We start from the raw sequence: 18,080 nt of genomic DNA on the forward strand, positions 1-18,080 counted from the left end.
TAAGGTTCCTTTCTCTGATGTGGGTACTGCGTTGCCTTTTCTACGGTTGCGTCTCCCACCCCTCATGTCTACACTGCTTTGGGAAGACTTTGTGAGGGGCGGTGACTGTCGGAGGACGTAAGAGAAAACGGAATTTTTGTAAAATCTTACCATAAAATTCCTTTCTCTGAGTCCTCCGACAGTCGCCGCCCCCGCCCCTCTTTTGGGGGTTTTTTCTTGTACACTTACTGCTATGCTACCAAACTGAGTTGGGGTGGCTTACTGAAGGGGGGTATTGACCAGTGGGACAGCCCCCATGGGTGTGTCTATGCTAAAAGCTTTTGTTTCTAACAAGTCTTATGCCTAGCTACTCCTGCGGAGCGGAAGTCAATACCCATTGGTGAAGACTTTGTGAGGGGCGGCGACTGTCGGAGGACTCAGAGAAAGGAATTTTATGGTGAGATTTTACAAAAATTAATTTTTTTTAAAAAAAAGTTTTGTTTTTACAGGCGCAGTGATTTTATTGATGCTTAAAAAAATGCTAATAAAAATGATAACATTTTTTTAAATATAGTGCCTGGGGGGTCCCCTTAGCCTGCCTGTAAAGTGGCACATCTGTACCATGTATAGAACCTGCTGCAGCAATAATGACATTTATAAGGATAAAAACGAGTCAATTCACATTTAAAGTAATGCTAAAATCTCGTTTTTGTTAAAAATAACAAACGTTATACTGACATCCTCTGTGTAGTTGGTTTTGCACAGAACAGACCAGATTCTCCTCTTCTCTGGTCCCTGTTTGGCACTACTGGCCCCTCCCTCCTGAGAAGTGCCCCCACAGCAAGCAGCTTGTTATGGGGACACCTGAGCTGAGCCGCAGCTCCCTGTGTTCATTCAGACACGGAGCCACAGCCCGGCACCATCCCCCCTCCTTATTGGCCCACTAAATTTGATTAACAGCAGCGGAAGCCAGTGGGCCACGCTGCTGTCTCAGCCAATTAGGATGGGGGAGTCTCAGACAGCCGAGACACTCCTGCAACCTAGCTGGATTGAGATGGGCCTCAGGTAAGCATTATGGAGGCTGAGGGAGGCTGCTGCACACGCAAGGCTTTTTATCTTAACGCATAGAATGCACCTTCTGCCTTTACAACCACTTTAAATTGCTGACAATACAATACCATTGCCGGCAATAGAACAACATTAAAAGGAAACGGAGTGGGGGTCCCCCCCCCCAAATCCATACTATACCATTATCCCAGCATGCAGCTCAGCAAGTCAATAAAGGGGGAACGAGTGAGCGCCACCCCTCCTAAACCATACTAGACCACATGACCCTCAATATAGGGGGTGGGTTTTTTGGGGCAAGGGGGGGGCTCTGCACCCCCACCCAAAGCACCCACCCCCCATGTTGCTGAGGACAAGAGCCTCCTCCCCACAACCCTGGCAGGTGGCTTATCGGAATCTGGAAGCCCCCTTTAACAAAGCCCCCAGATCCTGGTCCCCCCATGTGAATGAGTAGGCAGTTTTTGACAATTGCTTTAATAAAAATAAAAAAACAGTGCTTCCCCCCCCCCCCCCCCCAGATGTAAACCCATTGTCAATCACAACACCGACTCCACCGCTGGACTCGAAAAAAGAAAAAAAAAAAAAAAAAAACGATCCGCTGTCAACTAAGACAAACTGCCAAATGCCTGGCTTGCCGTTTGACAGTTCTTATATAGATAAGGGGTGGAGCTACCTGGTGCGGTTACCAGTTGGCATCGCCCCTTGTAATATCAATGACCAAGCATGCACCAGTCGGTGACATCACAAGGGGGACTGTGCGACCAGGTGACATTGCCAGGTGGTTCAGCCCTTTACCTATATAAGAACTGTCAAACAGCAAGCCAGGCATTTGGTGGTTTGCCTTATTTAACAGCAGATCATTTTTATTTTATTTTTAAAGTTCGGCGGTGGCGGCGGCGTCATGATTAACGATGGATTTACATCAGGGGGACAATGGTTTTTTTTTTTTTTTTTTTTTTTTAACAAAGGAATTATCAAAAACTGTCTCCTGATTTTATTCATTTTTACACTTATTTGACGAATGGGTATTCACATGGGCAGGGCGGGATCTGGGGGTCCCCTTGTTAAAGGAGGCTTCCAGATTCTGATAAGCCCCCTGCCTGCAGACTCCCACAACCACTGGACAGGGTTGTGAGCTAGAGGCACTTGTCCCCATTGACAAGGTGCTTTGGGGTGCAGGGGGGGGCAGAGCCCCCTCTTCCCCAAAGCACCCACCTGCCATGTTAAGGGCATGTGGCCTGGTGGGGCTCTGGAGGTGGGGGCACTCGCTTGCCCCCCCTTTTCTGGCCTGCCAGGCTTTATGCTCGGATTAGGATCGATTATGGATTTTGGGGGGGACCCCACAGTTTTTCTTTACTTTGCTGTGGGGTTCCCATTAAAATCCATACCAGGTGGGACCCATACACTTTTTTTTTTCTCTTTTATTACTGGCAATTTTTTTTTCTTATTCAGCTGTCAGTAAGGAAGTCCATTGACAGCTGATGACTTATCAGTTGTTAAGGATGCGGCGACTGTCTTCCTGGCCTCGTACCTTAACAACCAGCTATTCACTGTGCCCAAAGTGTATTGCAGGGCATTTAGTGGGGGAACACCTGCCGAATGACCTGCAAATTTGGGTGTTTGCCAAAGGGGTGAACAGGCGATGTGCAGTTGAAACTTTTGCTCGGCCCGAACCGTCCGCCCAACTCTATTGTTCTCCCCCCCATCCTCACTCTCTGACCTCTGGTGGGGCTCAGCCCCTCTGTTATTCATGACTAAATCATGGACTAAATAAGAAAGTGCAGGACTTCTTGTGTTGGGAAGATGGCAATGAGTGATAGAGGGGGAGGGGGACACTCGTCCTATAATCCCCTCATCACTGTCACTCCTATAAAAGACAGTTCTCGTTGTTTCCTCACTCTCTGACTAAGGTCCATGAATAAAGAAATGAACTGGTAGGAGATCAGAGGACCCATTTACTAGTTACCTTGAGGGTGGAATTGTAAGATCCTCAGAGACAAAGCTGTCTGATGTGGGCGGAGTCCTGGTTTAGGGGAACCAATCTGCTGATGTCTAGTAATAATCTTTGTATTTCTATTTTAGTAGATGGACGGGAGATGAGGAAAACCTCAGAGGATTGTCTCACTTTGTCTCCAGACTGTAAAGTAGAAGATGAGGACATCACACAGTATAGTCCAGGAGAAAACCCGGCTACCTCAAATGTCCATCCGGCACCACATAGTGTAGATGGACCATCGTATTCCTCTTATCCTGAGGAACCTCAGACTGTGAGGGACGGTGCCGGACCATCGTATTCCTTTTATCCTGAGGAATCTCAGACTGTGAGGGACAGTGCCGGACCATCGTATTCCTCTTATCCTGAGGGACCTCAGACTGTGAGGGACAGTTCCGGACCATCGTATTCCTCTTTTCCTGAGGGACCTCAGACTGTGAGGGATGGTGCCGGACCATTATATTCCTCTTATCCTGAGGAACCTCAGACTGTGAGGGACGGTGCCGTCCTTACAACAGATAAGAGGTTCTCCTGTTCTGAGTGCGGGAAGAGTTTCCATTTGAAAGGCAATCTTAATGTGCATAAAAGATCTCACACAGGTGAGAAGCCATATTCCTGTCCTGAGTGTGGGAAATGTTTTTCATGCAAGTCCGCTCTTTCCACACATCATAAATTTCACACCGGTGAAAAGCCGTATTCCTGTCTTGAGTGCGGGAAATGTTTTGCACAGAAGTCCGATCTTTCCACACATCAGAGATCTCACACAGGTGAGAAGCCGTATTCCTGTCCTGAGTGCGGGAAATGTTTTGCACAGAAGACCCATCTTTCCAGACATCAGAGATCTCACACTGGTGAGAAGCCGTATTCCTGTCCTGAGTGCGGGAAATGTTTTGCACAAAAGACCCATCTTTCCACACATCAGAGATCTCACATGAGGGAGAAGCCACTTTCCTGTCCTGAGTGAGGGAATTGTTCCTCACTGAAGTCCTGTCTTCCTGTACATCAGGGGTCCCACACAACCCTGGAGGTGTATTGGTGCCTTGAGTGCGGGAAATGTCTTCTATATGAATGTTGGTGGACATGTGGGGAAGAAGCACACCCTGTTATTCACCTCAGATATACTCCATGGCTGATCTTCATCATGTAAGAAACACTTCATAAGGAGATCAGAGATCACCAAAGACATGGATGAAGTGTTGTCCCGTGTCGGCCATTGATAGCAGGAGAAAAATAAAAATGGAGTCCTTACCTTTCATTGGCTGAATACATTTTGTGCGGGAAGATTTCACAAACACTTACAGGTCTGGTTATTATAAATGTGTTGATGAAATGTGACCCGCATTCCCCCAGTCATGGCGAATTGGGATTTCCTATAATGGTCAGTTCCATCTAGTGGCCATAATGTGCTTTCCTGACAGATGTCCATGGCAGCATACGTTTGAGTAGCCCCGCCCTTGTTCCTCCCCCCATAAGACCCCATCGCCATAAATGTTCAGGATAAGCCAATGGCTGTGTTCCTTTTTTGTCCTCCTCACTTATAGGACCATTTTTGTATGAAGTTTTCCTACCTATTGGAAGTATTGGTGGGCGGGTCTGGTGCTGGGCAGCTGTGCGGGATGTCAGGAGCTTCCTTTGGTATCCAGAAGTCTTCCAGGATGTCCCGAGTAGTCATTGAGTCCCCAGCTATCAGCGGGGTGGTGTTATGGCACACATATGTAGAGTATCCATGCCTGGAGAGTGGGCCCCGCCATCGGCGGCCATTTGCATTGACTTGGAGCCCAGCTGTTAGTGGGTGGCCATTAAGTGTTAGACACGTTAAAATTAGTTTCGGTGCGAATACAAATTCCGACAAATTTTTGGTTATTCCTAGATTCGGAGGTATCCAAATCTCCAAATGAAATTGTAATGAATTTTGTTGAAACCTGTTAAAATGTGTTTTGTTTATTCATTTTCTAACGAATTCCAACTTTTTAGAGCGATTCAAATTCAGATCAGTAAAAAAAAAACGATCGACCGATGCAAATTCTGTGTGAAGAAAAAGCTGGTTGTTAAGCAGCAAGCCGGGAAGCCGGCTGCCCGCATCCTTACTAACCATGACTCATCAGCTGTCAGCGGGCTTCCCCACTGACAGATGAATGGAAAGAAAAGAGTGCCGGCATTAGAAAAAGGGCGTGCCCCCCCAGTCCATACCAGGCCCTTCGGGGCCAAAAGGAAAGAAAAAAAAAACCCAGCGTGGGTTCTCCCCTAAAATCCATACCAGACCCTTTATCCCGGCATGCAGCCCGGCAGGTCAGGAGAGTGGGAGGGACGAGTGAGGGCCCCCCCTCCTTAACCATACCAGGCCATATGTCCTCAACATGGGGGGTGGGTGCTTTGGGGAAGCTCTGCCCCCCCCACCCCAAAGCACCTTGTCCCCATGTTGATGGGGACAAGGGCCTCTTCCCTACAACCATGGCCTTGTGGGGGTCTGCAGGCAGGGGGCTTGTAATATGAAAGCCCCTTTTACCAAGGGGGCCCCCAGATCCCGCCCCCCCCATGTGAATGAGTATCGGGACCATAGTACCTGTACCTATTCACCAAAAAGGTGTCAAAGTAATAAAAACACACACACAATTTTTGAAAAATCCTTTATTAAAAAAATAACTACTGCAGGCTCCTCCTCCAATTGACATTTCTTACATAGGTAAGGGGCGGGGTCACCTGTCTACATCACCTGGTAGTACTGCCCCTTCTGATGTCATGGACTGGTGCATTCTGGGTCCTGACGTCAGAAGGGGTGGTGCCACCAGGTGATGTAGACAGGTGACCCCGCCCCTTACCTATATAAAAGATGTGAAACGGGGAACCTGCAGTAGGCAGAGGGCCTCCATGACGGCGAGAGCGTCTTTTTTAATTTATTTTTTCGGGTGTCGCGGGCGTTGTGATTGATGACGGATCTACATCGGGGGAGGCTGGATTTTATTTTTTAATAAAGGATTTTTCAAAAATTGTGTGTGTGTTTTTATTACTTTTTGCCACTTTTTTGGTGAATAGGTACAGGTACTATGGTCCCAATACTCATTCACATGGGGGGGCGGGATCTGGAGGCCCCCTTGCTAAAAGGGCCTTAAGATTACGACAAGCCCCCTGCCTGAAGACCCCCACAACCACATCAACATGGGGAAAAGGTGCTTTGAGGGTGGCAGGGGAGAGCTTCTCCAAAGCATCCCCCCCCATGTTGAGGCCATGTGGTCTGGTATGGGTTAGGAGGGGGGGCACTCCCTCATCCCCCCTCTCCTGACCTGCCGAACTGCATGGTCAGGTAAAGGTCTGGTATGGATTTTGGAGGACCCCCCACGTCCTTTTTTTTTTTTTTTTTTTTTTTTTTTTTTTACATTTTGGTGTAGGCCTGGTATAGACTGGGGGGGAGGGGAACCCCACATAGTTTTTTTTAACATTTTTCTAGGGCCTGGCAATGCCGGCATTGTTTTCTTTCCATTCATCTGTCAGTGGGGAAGCCCGCTGACAGCTGATGAGTCATCGGTTGTTAAGGATGCGGGTGGCTGGCTTCCCAGCCCAAATCCAATTGGGGAAAGACCGCTCCAGGTGGGCTGGATATCAGGTGCTGGTCGGATCCGTCAATCCGGAATCACATGAAGCAAAAAAGAAGAGATGACCGCACTCCGATATAAATCAAAAATTGGAGTAAAATTTATTCCACATCAAACAAATAGGCAAACTGGAACAACACACTGTGGATGCAGGACATAAAGGCAGACGCGTTTCACGACTTAGGGATGTCGCTTACTCATTGCCAGCCCCCCATATAACAACCAGCTACTTCTTCACACAGAATTCAAATCGGTCGATCGTTTTTTGACCGATCGGAATTCCGATTGTTCTGAAAAGTTGAAATTCGTTAGAAAATTAATAAACTAAACAAATTTTACTGAAAACTAAAAGAAGTTTAATGAAAACTAAACAAAAGTAACCTAATTCCAAAACCAAACTAAAGGAATTCCATAACAAAACAAAATTAGTAACATAATGAATCTATCCGAAACAAAACAAATGTTTCCATTCTGCACATGTCTCCTAAGCGTGCCCAACCCAGATATAGCAGTTGTGTTCCTGCCTCTGGGATCCGGGTCGCCCTACAGATGCATCGATTGCCCTGTGGAAGAGGTCCGGGACACGTGAGTATGTTTGTCTTGAGGTCAGCAGAAGGGAGCAGACGCCATGCGGGCTGCTAGGGAGTAACCAAAAGGAAAACATATGGAGAGGACTCTGCTCTCTGGGTGATCGATGTGCATTGCAGCATCTTATCAAAGTTTGGTGCAGTCGCCTACCTTTGTCTTCTTTTCTGTCCTGAGGAGAGAACTGTTTGTTGAAGCAAGGTTTGCTTTCTGCGTAGCGGTACCCCCACAGGAGCCGCTTGGATATTGGTTTGCCTGGGCCTCCACAGCCAGATACAGGGTATTTTCACACAGCCAGGTGCACACACTCTTCCGCTCGTTGTCTCCAATGACCAGTCTAGGGGATGTGTTTTTATGTTTTATTTGGAGAACTTGGAGAGGAGAAGAAAAACCAGAGCTATCCTGAGAGTCCCAACATCCTATCTGTTCAGAGAAATGGGAACCTACAGATGTTCACAAGGAACCACTGTCATATGTGTGGACTTTAAGGGCACAGCATGAGACAGATAACAACTACATGGATTTATCCTAAAATAATATTTATTGATTTATCTAAAACCAGATCTCAATAAAATGAGGAAACTGGCCCCAAACTGAGCTCAGCTCGTACACAGGAGATCAATGTCTCCTACTAATTTCACTCATGTACATCATACATATATAAGGATAAGTTGGTATATATCATAAGGTTCGTGTAGGTATAGATATTTCCTTTCTTCACTTAGATGTAACATTTAGTGACGGCCATGTACTTTATTACTGAATATATCTTATTACTATTATAACAATCTCCTTACTATATGGATTTTTTTGTATACATGTCTGCATCATATTTGTTACTGATGCCAACATTTGTATCAATTACTGTATGTATAATAACTGACTACGTTCAGATTCTATTTTTGTATACCTTAGTTGGTGACCTGCCTCATTTAAAGTCCCACGACCTCTGTTTTCTGTTTGCATTAACCATTAGGGATGGAGGCACGTCACTGTGTTTGCTTCGGATCATATTCCTCTATCTTCATCTGTTCATTGGTCAACGCGTTTCACACAAGGCTTCTTCAGGACTATGAAGATGTACAGACAGTTTTCTCTTAAAATTAACAGACTCGATATTAGTGTTTCATAAACATAGAACATAATCTGTATTTATGTACATCATAATAAATACAAACATGACTTACTAGCACACGGCCTTCCTTCGAACCCCCAACAAATTAACCTGACCTGGGGCAGACACAGGGGGGAAAATCAGACCAAAATCTGTTGTGTATATATAGGTATCTGTCCTGATGATCCTATGTACAAGATAAAATATACAGTCTCTCACAAAAGTAAGTACACCCTCTAATTTTTGCAAATATTTTATTCTATCTTTTCATGTGACAACACTGAAGAAATTACACTTTGCTACAATGTAAAGTAGTGAGTGTACAGCTTGTATAACAGTGTAAATTTGCTGTCCCCCTCAAAATCACTCAACACACAGCCATTAATATCTAAACTGCTGGCAACAAAAGGGAGTACACCCCTAAGTGACAATGTCCAAATTGGGCCCAATTAGCCATTTTCCCTCCCCAGTGTCATGTGACTCATTAGTGTTACAAGGTCTCAGGTGTGGTAAATTTGGTGTTATCGCTCTCACTCTCTCATACTGGAAGTTCAACATGGCACCTCATGGCAAAGAACTCTCTCAGGATCTGAAAAAAACAATTGTTGCTCTACATAAGGATGGCCTAGGCTATAAGAAGATTGCCAAGACCCTGAAACTGAGATGCAGCCCAGTGGCCAAGATCAAACAGTGGTTTAGCAGGACAGGTTCCACTAAGAACAGGCCTCGCCACCATGATCAGCCAAAGAAGTTTATTGCATATGCTCAGCATCATATCCAGAGGTTGTCTTTGGGAAATAGACATATGAGTGCTGTTAGCATTGCTGCAGAGGTTGAAGGGGTGGGGGAGGGGTCAGTCTGTCAGTGCTCAGACCATACGCTGCACACTGCATCAAATTGGTCTGTATGGCTGTTGTCCCAGAAGGAAGCCTCTTCTAAAGATGATGCACAAGAAAGTCTACAAACAGTTTACTGAAGACAAGCAGACTAAGGACATGAATTACTGGAACCATGTGCTGTGGTCTGATGAACTTATTTGGTTCAGATGGTGTCAGGCGTGTGTGGCGGCAACCAGGTGAGGAGTACAAAGACAAGTGTGTCTTGCCTACAGTCAAGCATGGTGGTGGGAGTGTCATGGTCTGGGGCTGCATAAGTGATGCCGGCACTGGGGAGCTACAGTTCATTGAGGGAACCATGAATGCCAACATGTACTGTGACATAATGAAGCAGAGCATGATCCCCTCCCTTCAGAGACTGGGCCGCAGGACAGTATTCCAACATTATAACGACCCCAAGCACACCTCCAAGACAACCACTGCCTTGCTAGAGAAGCTGAGGGTAAAGGTGATGGACTGGCCAAGCATGTCTCCAGACTTAAACCCTATTGAGCATCTGTGGGGCATCCTCAAACGGAAGGTGGAGGAGCGCAAGGTCTCTAACATCCACCAGTTCTGTGATGTCATCATGGAGGAGAGGAAGAGGACTCCAGTGGTAACCTGTGAAGCTCTGGTGAACTCCATGCCCAAGAGGGTTAAGGCAGTGCTGGAAAATAATGGTGGCCACACAAAATATTTACACTTTGTGCCCAATTCGTACACTTTAATTTAGGGGCGTACTCACTTTTGTTGCCAGCGGTTTAGACATTAATGGCTGTGTGTTGAGTTATTTTGAGGGAACAGCAAATTTACACTGTTATACAAGCTGTACACTCACTACTTTACATTGTAGCAAAGTGTCATTTCTTCAGTGTTGTCACATGAAAAGATAGGATAAAATATTTACAAAAATGTGAGGGGTGTACTTACTTTTGTGAGATACTGTATATGTGTAGTAGTGTGATCTTAGACTTACAAATTCTTATACAAGAAGAAGGCGGGATAGAAACTACACTTTATAGAAAACCGACAGCCGGCAACACGGTTTTACATGGCAATAGCTTTCATCCAAGCCCCCGGTACATAGTATACCCTACTCCCAGTATCTTAGATTGCATAGAATCTGTTCAAGCGACGAAGATTTTAAACGGGAGGTGGACTCCCTTCGAAAGAGATTACTTATTAGAGACTATTCGCGGACTACACTGCGAAAAAGCTTATAATGGGACTTATAAGCACAAAAGAGAGAAAGTTATGTTCCGAGGCCTGAAACAACCAAAAACAGAAATAGTCGGTTTAATAACACCTTATACTAGACAACATTCACAAATTAGAAAATACTTCAACAACATTGGTACAGACATCCATGCTCTCATCTGCCAGGTTTCCACCCACTGTCCAATATACTCCATGGCTATTGGATCAGTGTGAAACATCAAGACAGCATGAGCTGTGTCCCTGTTAGGCAGAGAAACCAAAAACTCTATCCACTCATTCTAGCACCTACCTAGGAGGGCTCTACATCTGTATGGCAGGGTCTGTTTGATTATTCACCTGCTGGGATGGTGCTCTGATGTGAGAAGCTGCAGTGTCAGTATTCCTTTAGCAGTAATTAACCCCTTACAGGTTTTTCTCACCCAGCAATCAAACAACTGTTACACTGTCTTTTTTGACAGCTTAGGAGACTTTAGCAGCCGTAGTTTGAATTGCAAATTTTTTTTTTTTTCTAAATTACTACATAGCTTGAGTAGCAATTATATAGGTAATATATTTCTTTTTCCCACACAATATGGAGCTCTCCCTTGCACCATGTCTGTTTATCATGGATTTATTTCTTACTGTGACAGGTCCTTGTGCCGCTGCAGCCTAATCCCTCTATGCTGTGGCTGCTCTATGCAGGTTATAGCTGGAGGGGGCAGCGTCTTCCTTACTGATACTGTTCCTGGATTGTCAGCCCTTCTGCAGGCCTCATAAAGCTGGTGTATGGGAAGCTGACTAATGGACACTTTCTATTAAGCCTCTCCAGATCTCCATGTATTATGCACACTGTAGACTGGGCCTTTGGTGCTTGACAGGCAAAACCCGGTATAAATTTCCTGCTTTGTTCAGGCATCCAGGGAGGAAGATGACCCCTACCAACAGGTTGCCACAGGTAGTCAATACACTCTAAAGGAGTCTGTTACATCTCTCCCTGTGCAAGGAGTCTCAACTCTGACAATGTCAAGCTTTTCCCTTGCAGGATCAGTCAACTGACCAATTTAACCCTTGTGACGGTACTAGCCGTCACTATGGGTGACGGATCACCCTGTCCCTGGATTGTAAACCCCTTTGTGTCATTTTCTTATGAGTTTGGGACATTGCATTTTATTTTCCCTTTATTCATCCTCTGAACAACTGACTCATGGCATTGAGTTAATGTAATGTAATGTTACAACCCATCCCCCCCCCCTCCTGTTTCTGTGTCTAAGTGTGTGGATTCATGGCAGACAATGGTCTGAGTTGGAGACATCTCTCCGCAGGGGGTGTGTATTAAGACTGCTTGTTTCAAATGTACAAATGTTCAGTTCTCATTGGTTGGTTCTCTTCCCCCCCCTTCTGTGGAAAGGCTAAGGGGAGTTTCCCTAACTGTATGTAAAACTGTTGTCTTGGAATGTAATAAACAGTTTAAGCTCTGGATGGTTAACCCTCAACACCTGTGTGGATTGTCTCGTGATTGAGGGGTTAAGGGCTGGATATGGCTTCTCTGCAGGCTGTGGGTGCGTTTGGAGGACAGGAGACACAGATTCGGCGGATGTGCCCAGCTGGGGTACAAAGATCCGTTACATTGGTTGGCAGCGGTGGGATGTCTCCTGCAGTCCAGGACATCCAAACCACCACCAGGATTCAAGATCTGGGCAGCTGCCGAGGAGTGATACGGGGACCAGCCAGCATGAGAGCGGAGTTCGGGAGGAGGCTGCAAGGCATGCGGAAGCACCATCGGGGACCAGCGACAGAGCACACCAGGCTCGGCTGGGAGGATGTGATCCGCCGGCAACTCTGGCATGAGGCGCTAAGCCACGAGCGGCACCATCAGGGGAAGATCCTTCCCTCCGCCACAGAGATGTACCGGAAGCAGTACCATGCGCGAGAGGTGTTCCTGAGGGAACGACCGCGAGATGAAGGGAAGACAGAGCTCGGAAGATTGGTCCAGGAGGAAATGAGGCTGGACGCCAGCTACAGAGCCCTCCGGTGGTTCGCGGCTCAACTGTGGCCAGGTACAGCAGATGGCAGCCCAACAGAAGGCGTTGGCTATGGCGGCGTGGGGCTGCTCCATCAAAAAATGTACGGAGACCCAGACTTTGGGAGCGATGAGGAGTGGCGGCTGGAACACATTCTGGATTTCCGAGATGAGGTGCTGGACCTCCCCGACGAGGCGTGTGACCTGGAGGAATTGGAGTTCCTGGTTGAGCAGGAATGGGAGCTCGAGATTGCCTACAAGCGGCTGTTTGACGGTGATCAGCAGCCTGGCATGGCTCCCGTTGCCTGGGACTGTCCGAGAGAAATAGCAGACAGTCATGAAGATGAGAAGCAAATGGGGCCAGGGGTGACCCTGCGTTTTCCCGTACTAACTGCAATGGAAGAAGCAGCGATGATACAGAGGGCACTGCGAGCGCTAGAATGCCGGAACGCACCGGAGGTCCACCAGGCAGCGAGACAAGCTGATAGCATGAAGGTCTCAGAAGGGGGAGTTGAGACAGACGCTGGAAGGCTGGGAAATGGTGATCAGCAGCAAGTCCAGAGTATCTCATCTGGTGCCCCAGCAGAAGCATTGGCTACAGGGCAGAGTGCCCCTGGCATCTGCCCAGCATCAGAAAAAGAGTTGGATCCGGAGAGTCTGAGAGAGGATCTGCGTGAGCTGTTTTCCCAACAGCAGATACCCCCACCGGGAGTAGAGGAAGCAATTCTCCCTCCCCAACAATTGGACACTACCCCAGTGTTTATCCCCCCAGCAGAAGCGCTGGCTACGGGGCAGAGTGCCGCTGGCCTCTGCCCACCCTCAGAGGTAGATCCAGGGAGTCCGAGGGGTGACCTCAGTGAGCCGTTTCCCCAGCACTTGGACACTACCCCAGTGTTTATCGCCCCAGCAGAAGTGCTGGCTACAGGGCAGAGTGCCCCTGGCATCTGCCCAGCATCAGAAAAAGAGTTGGATCCGGAGAGTTTGAGAGAGGATCTGCGTGAGTTGTTTTCCCAACAGCAGATACCCCCACCGGGAGTAGAGGAAGCAATTCTCCCTCCCCAACAATTGGACACTACCCCAGTGTTTATCCCCCCAGCAGAAGCGCTGGCTACGGGGCAGAGTGCCGCTGGCCTCTGCCCACCCTCAGAGGTAGATCCAGGGAGTCCGAGGGGTGACCTCAGTGAGCCGTTTCCCCAGCACTTGGACACTACCCCAGTGTTTATCGCCCCAGCAGAAGTGCTGGCTACAGGGCAGAGTGCCCCTGGCATCTGCCCAGCATCAGAAAAAGAGTTGGATCCGGAGAGTCTGAGAGAGGATCTGCGTGAGCTGTTTTCCCAACAGCAGATATCCCCACCGGGAGTAGAGGAAGCAATTCTCCCTCCCCAGCAATTGGACACTACCCCAATGTTCATCCCCCCAGCAGAAGCGCTGGCTACAGGACAGAGCGCTGATGGTCTCTGCCCAGCATCAGAACCAGAGATGAAGAATCCGGGAGACAGTCCCTGCAAGATACCTTCTCAGCGGCTCGTAACTACACCAGGAGAAAAGCAAGTACCTTTTTCTCCCCAAATGCATAGCCCTACCAGCCTACATTCCCTACCAGCGGAAGCGCTGGCATCAGGGCAGAGAATTATTCAGCTCCCCCCAATATCTGCAACCCTGCCCTGGATCAGAGGAGTGCAGACAGCTGTTCCCACTCTGCAGCAGCTGTTTTTATGCATGGGAGACCCTATGTGCGGTTTTGCTCCCCAGCGCCAGAGTCGTTCTTTTACTTTTCCTGGTTGCCTGGGGTGGAAGTTTGTGACTAACGCAGGTCCAGACCATTTGAGGGTCAGGAACCTTGTTAGTCTGTTTTTAAAAGGGGAGAAATGTGACAGAACCCACTGTCACTGTGTGTTTTGGAGGGGACTGTGCGCAAGCCTCCTACCGACAGACTATGGGCCAGAAGATACTGGAGTTTGGCGCTGCAGCCTTTTGACTTTACCATCCACTACTGGCCTGGGAAGCAACGCCGACGAATTATCCAGGCAAACAGACATTGACTCTTTTTGGGATTTGTTACCCGACTAATTCAGGCACAGACCAGTTGGAGGTCTAGTACCTGAATTAGTCTACCTTTGGGGGGGAAGAGATGTGACGGTACTAGCCGTCACTATGGGTGACGGATCACCCTGTCCCTGGATTGTAAACCCCTTTGTGTCATTTTCTTATGAGTTTGGGACATTGCATTTTATTTTCCCTTTATTCATCCTCTGAACAACTGACTCATGGCATTGAGTTAATGTAATGTAATGTTACAACCCATCCCCCCCCCCCCTCCTGTTTCTGTGTCTAAGTGTGTGGATTCATGGCAGACAATGGTCTGAGTTGGAGACATCTCTCCGCAGGGGGTGTGTATTAAGACTGCTTGTTTCAAATGTACAAATGTTCAGTTCTCATTGGTTGGTTCCCTTCCCCCCCTTCTGTGGAAAGGCTAAGGGGAGTTTCCCTAACTGTATGTAAAACTGTTGTCTTGGAATGTAATAAACAGTTTAAGCTCTGGATGGTTAACCCTCAACACCTGTGTGGATTGTCTCGTGATTGAGGGGTTAAGGGCTGGATATGACTTCTCTGCAGGCTGTGGGTGCGTTTGGAGGACAGGAGACACAGATTCGGCGGATGTGCCCAGCTGGGGTACAAAGATCCGTTACAACCCTCTTCAAACAATTCCTAATAGGAAGATGAGGATGGTCTATAAGCAGGTTTTTGTACCTCCCTTCCTGCAGAGTTACCTGCAATACAATTTTTTTTCGCACTTCCAAAGCAGTGCATTGCCTTTTTTCCCTATGATGTATAATCTAGAAGCTCGTGCTAGAAGAGTGGTGCAAATTGATCAGAAGGGCAGAGCAGCAGAATGTCTTAGTGGTCATCACCTTGTAGCACTGGGTTGCTCAGTTCAAACCCCAACCAGAACACTTCTACCTGCACTGCAGGATGTCAGATTAGGCACTTGTGAAGAGGGAGAGGTCTTCCAGTATAATGAGTCACCTATTTGGTTGACGTGGCCTTCATGAGCTTAGCCATATGCATGGAGTTGCCATTGGGGGATGCTGTGTCCTTCAGGGGTATTCTGAATAATAATGATTAGGTGGGTCCTTGGGGGGTTTAGGATCTTCTGGTGGTAACTTTGTGTTGGACTTGTCCCTAAGGGGTATATCTGTCTGCAGTTGTAGCCTGTGAACCTGCCTTAACCTTTGCCTCTCTTCCAATGCAATGGAAGTTGGGATGAAGAATATTGATTCTGTCCAAAAGAATAATTCTATGAGTGGGACAATCTTGTCTGCATTGCAAGAGTTTAAACTGTATCCTTTAAGGGCTTGCTTCATTTGATAGCAATGAGCTGCATTTAGTCCGGCCTCCTGCTTTAGAGTAAATGTCTGCCAAATGAAAGAAAACTGCAGTTCTAGAGTCAGTGTCTAACTCCAAAGAGGTTTGCTCCTGCAGTTCCGACTTGAAGTCCAGAAAGAATTGAAGAGAGAAAGAAAGTCCTCAACCAAATAGTCAGCAAAGATCTCCACTTCTGGGGGAGAGGTTGCTTACCGGTATTTTTCAGATTGTGCCACCCATACATATCTTATGGGGACCTGGTTGCTCCTCTTCTGATAGGAGGGTACAGCTTTGGTCTCAGACATTTGGACCTTCAGAACAAGCACTTCAGGCCATGCTTGAACATTCAGTCACCTTTAAGCCTCTGACTGTGCCAGGAGGAATCCTTTGCTCCAGCAACAATGCTTGATACATTTTCGACCGATTCGAATTGCCCTGAAAGCTTGAAATTAAACAAATTCAAGAAAGCGAAATAAATAGCTAAACCGATTTATCCGAAATAAAACAAATGTTTCCATTCTGCACATGTCTATGATGTTCAGCTTAAATATTAATTAATATGGTTATTGATGTTGTATGTTTAAATAGAGAGAAAGCAGTATGGCGGGTTTGCTGTGACTAAATGCTTGTAGTGTGAAACGCGTTGACAGTCTCATCTCTCCTGCCATGTTGTCACTTCTGAAAATATTCTAATAAAGGAGTATTTTGTTGGAGCATGGTTGTCCATTCAAGTTTCTTTTGATGCCTCAGTGACCAGCTGGACTTGCACTGATTGTGTGAGCAGAATAATGTGCACCAACCTAGAATGGGATATATTCGCGAGTTATCTTCACTAGTTTATGACGCAGAGACAGGAGGGAATGGAGAGGATATGGATGCCGTACTGGAGGAAGGTGCAGAGGATTTCTCTCCCCCACATTGTCATTATAATGAAGAAGGACCTTCACACAACATGCTTGCTAACGTTGAAAAGCTCATTTCCTCTGTCTGCAAAATCCTTGACATTATACCAATGAGAAGAAGATTGGGATTCTGGCACTCCAGATGGTTTATGTCTCTACAAATAAGCAGAGGCTTAGGGGGGTGTGTGGACATTATTCTCCTGTATTAAACCACTTCCCGCACAACGACCTCATATGACGTCATGGACTTTGAGTGAAGATATCTGGATGATGGGTGGAGCTACAGGCATCATTCACATATCTTCTTTTTCTGCCGGTGATTCCCTGCACCATAGAAACAATCATATGGTCTGTTCAGCCACTTGATTGTTTTTACAGGCGCCGCCCTCATGAAAGTAAAAAATATATATATTTTTTTTTAAATTGTCGGTCATTTTTTGATTATAGCACAAAAAATAAAAAAATGCAGAGGTGATCAAATAACCCCCAAAAGAAAGTTCTATTTGTGGGAAAAAAAGGACATTGATTTTATCTGGGTACAGCGTCGCATGACCGCAAAATTTTCAAATAAAGTAACGCAAAAAATGGCCTGGTCATGAAGGGGGGTAAATCTTCCAGGGCTGAAGTTGTTAACTGTCAATTGCGCGGTCGTGCGACGCTGTACCCAAATAAAGTCAATGTCCTTTTTTCCCCCACAAATAGAGATTTCTTTTGGGGATATTTAATCACCTCTGCGGTTTTTCATTTTTGCGCTATAAACAAAAATTTTTTGACAAAACAATATTTTTTACTTTCTGCTATAAAACATCCAATAAAAATGTAAAAAAATTAAATTTATTCATCAATTTATGCCAATATGTATTCTGCTACATGTTTTTTGTTTAAAATAAATCTCAATAAACTTATTTTAATAAGTTTGCGCAAAAAATTTCTTGTCTATAAACTATGGGATATATTTATGGAATTTTTATTTTTTTACTAGTAAAAGCGGTGATTGGTGACTTACAGCGGGACTTTATTGTGGCGAACAAATCAGACACTAACTGACACTTTGTGGGAACCAGTGACACCAATACAATGATCAGTGCTAAAAATATGCACTGTCACTGTACTAATGACACTGGCTGGGAAGGGGCGATCAAATGGTTAAATGTGTGCCTAGCCAGTGTTGGTGTATTGGGGGAGGTGCTTTTACTAGGGGAAGGCATGGATCAGTGCCTCTGCTTTGCAGGAATCAAGGATCCATGCTTTCCCTACTGACAGAACGGATACTGCCTTGTTTACATAGATGGATTGCAATTCTCTGCCTGTGTACCGAACGATCAACGGGTGTCGGAGGACATCGCATCTGCGGGACCTGCTGTGTAGAATCACAGTGGTAGTGAGCCGCTGGC

The 18,080-nt window shown here is 46.5% G+C and overlaps 1 protein-coding gene across 1 annotated transcript; it reads left to right on the top strand.

Moving 5' to 3' along the window:
- Positions 1 to 3,636: 3,636 nt before the first annotated feature.
- On the top strand, positions 3,637 to 4,257 carry LOC309544015 (uncharacterized protein; the record flags this gene model as incomplete). Its single annotated transcript, XM_082276413.1, has 1 exon — positions 3,637 to 4,257. A coding segment is annotated over one exon (365 nt), but the record flags the coding sequence as incomplete, so codon positions are not given.
- Positions 4,258 to 18,080: the final 13,823 nt, after the last annotated feature.

The sequence above is a fragment of the Pelophylax lessonae genome (assembly GCF_965119305.1).
Source record: "Pelophylax lessonae genome assembly, contig: HAP1_SCAFFOLD_610, whole genome shotgun sequence".
Classification (NCBI taxonomy): Eukaryota; Metazoa; Chordata; class Amphibia; order Anura; family Ranidae; genus Pelophylax; species Pelophylax lessonae.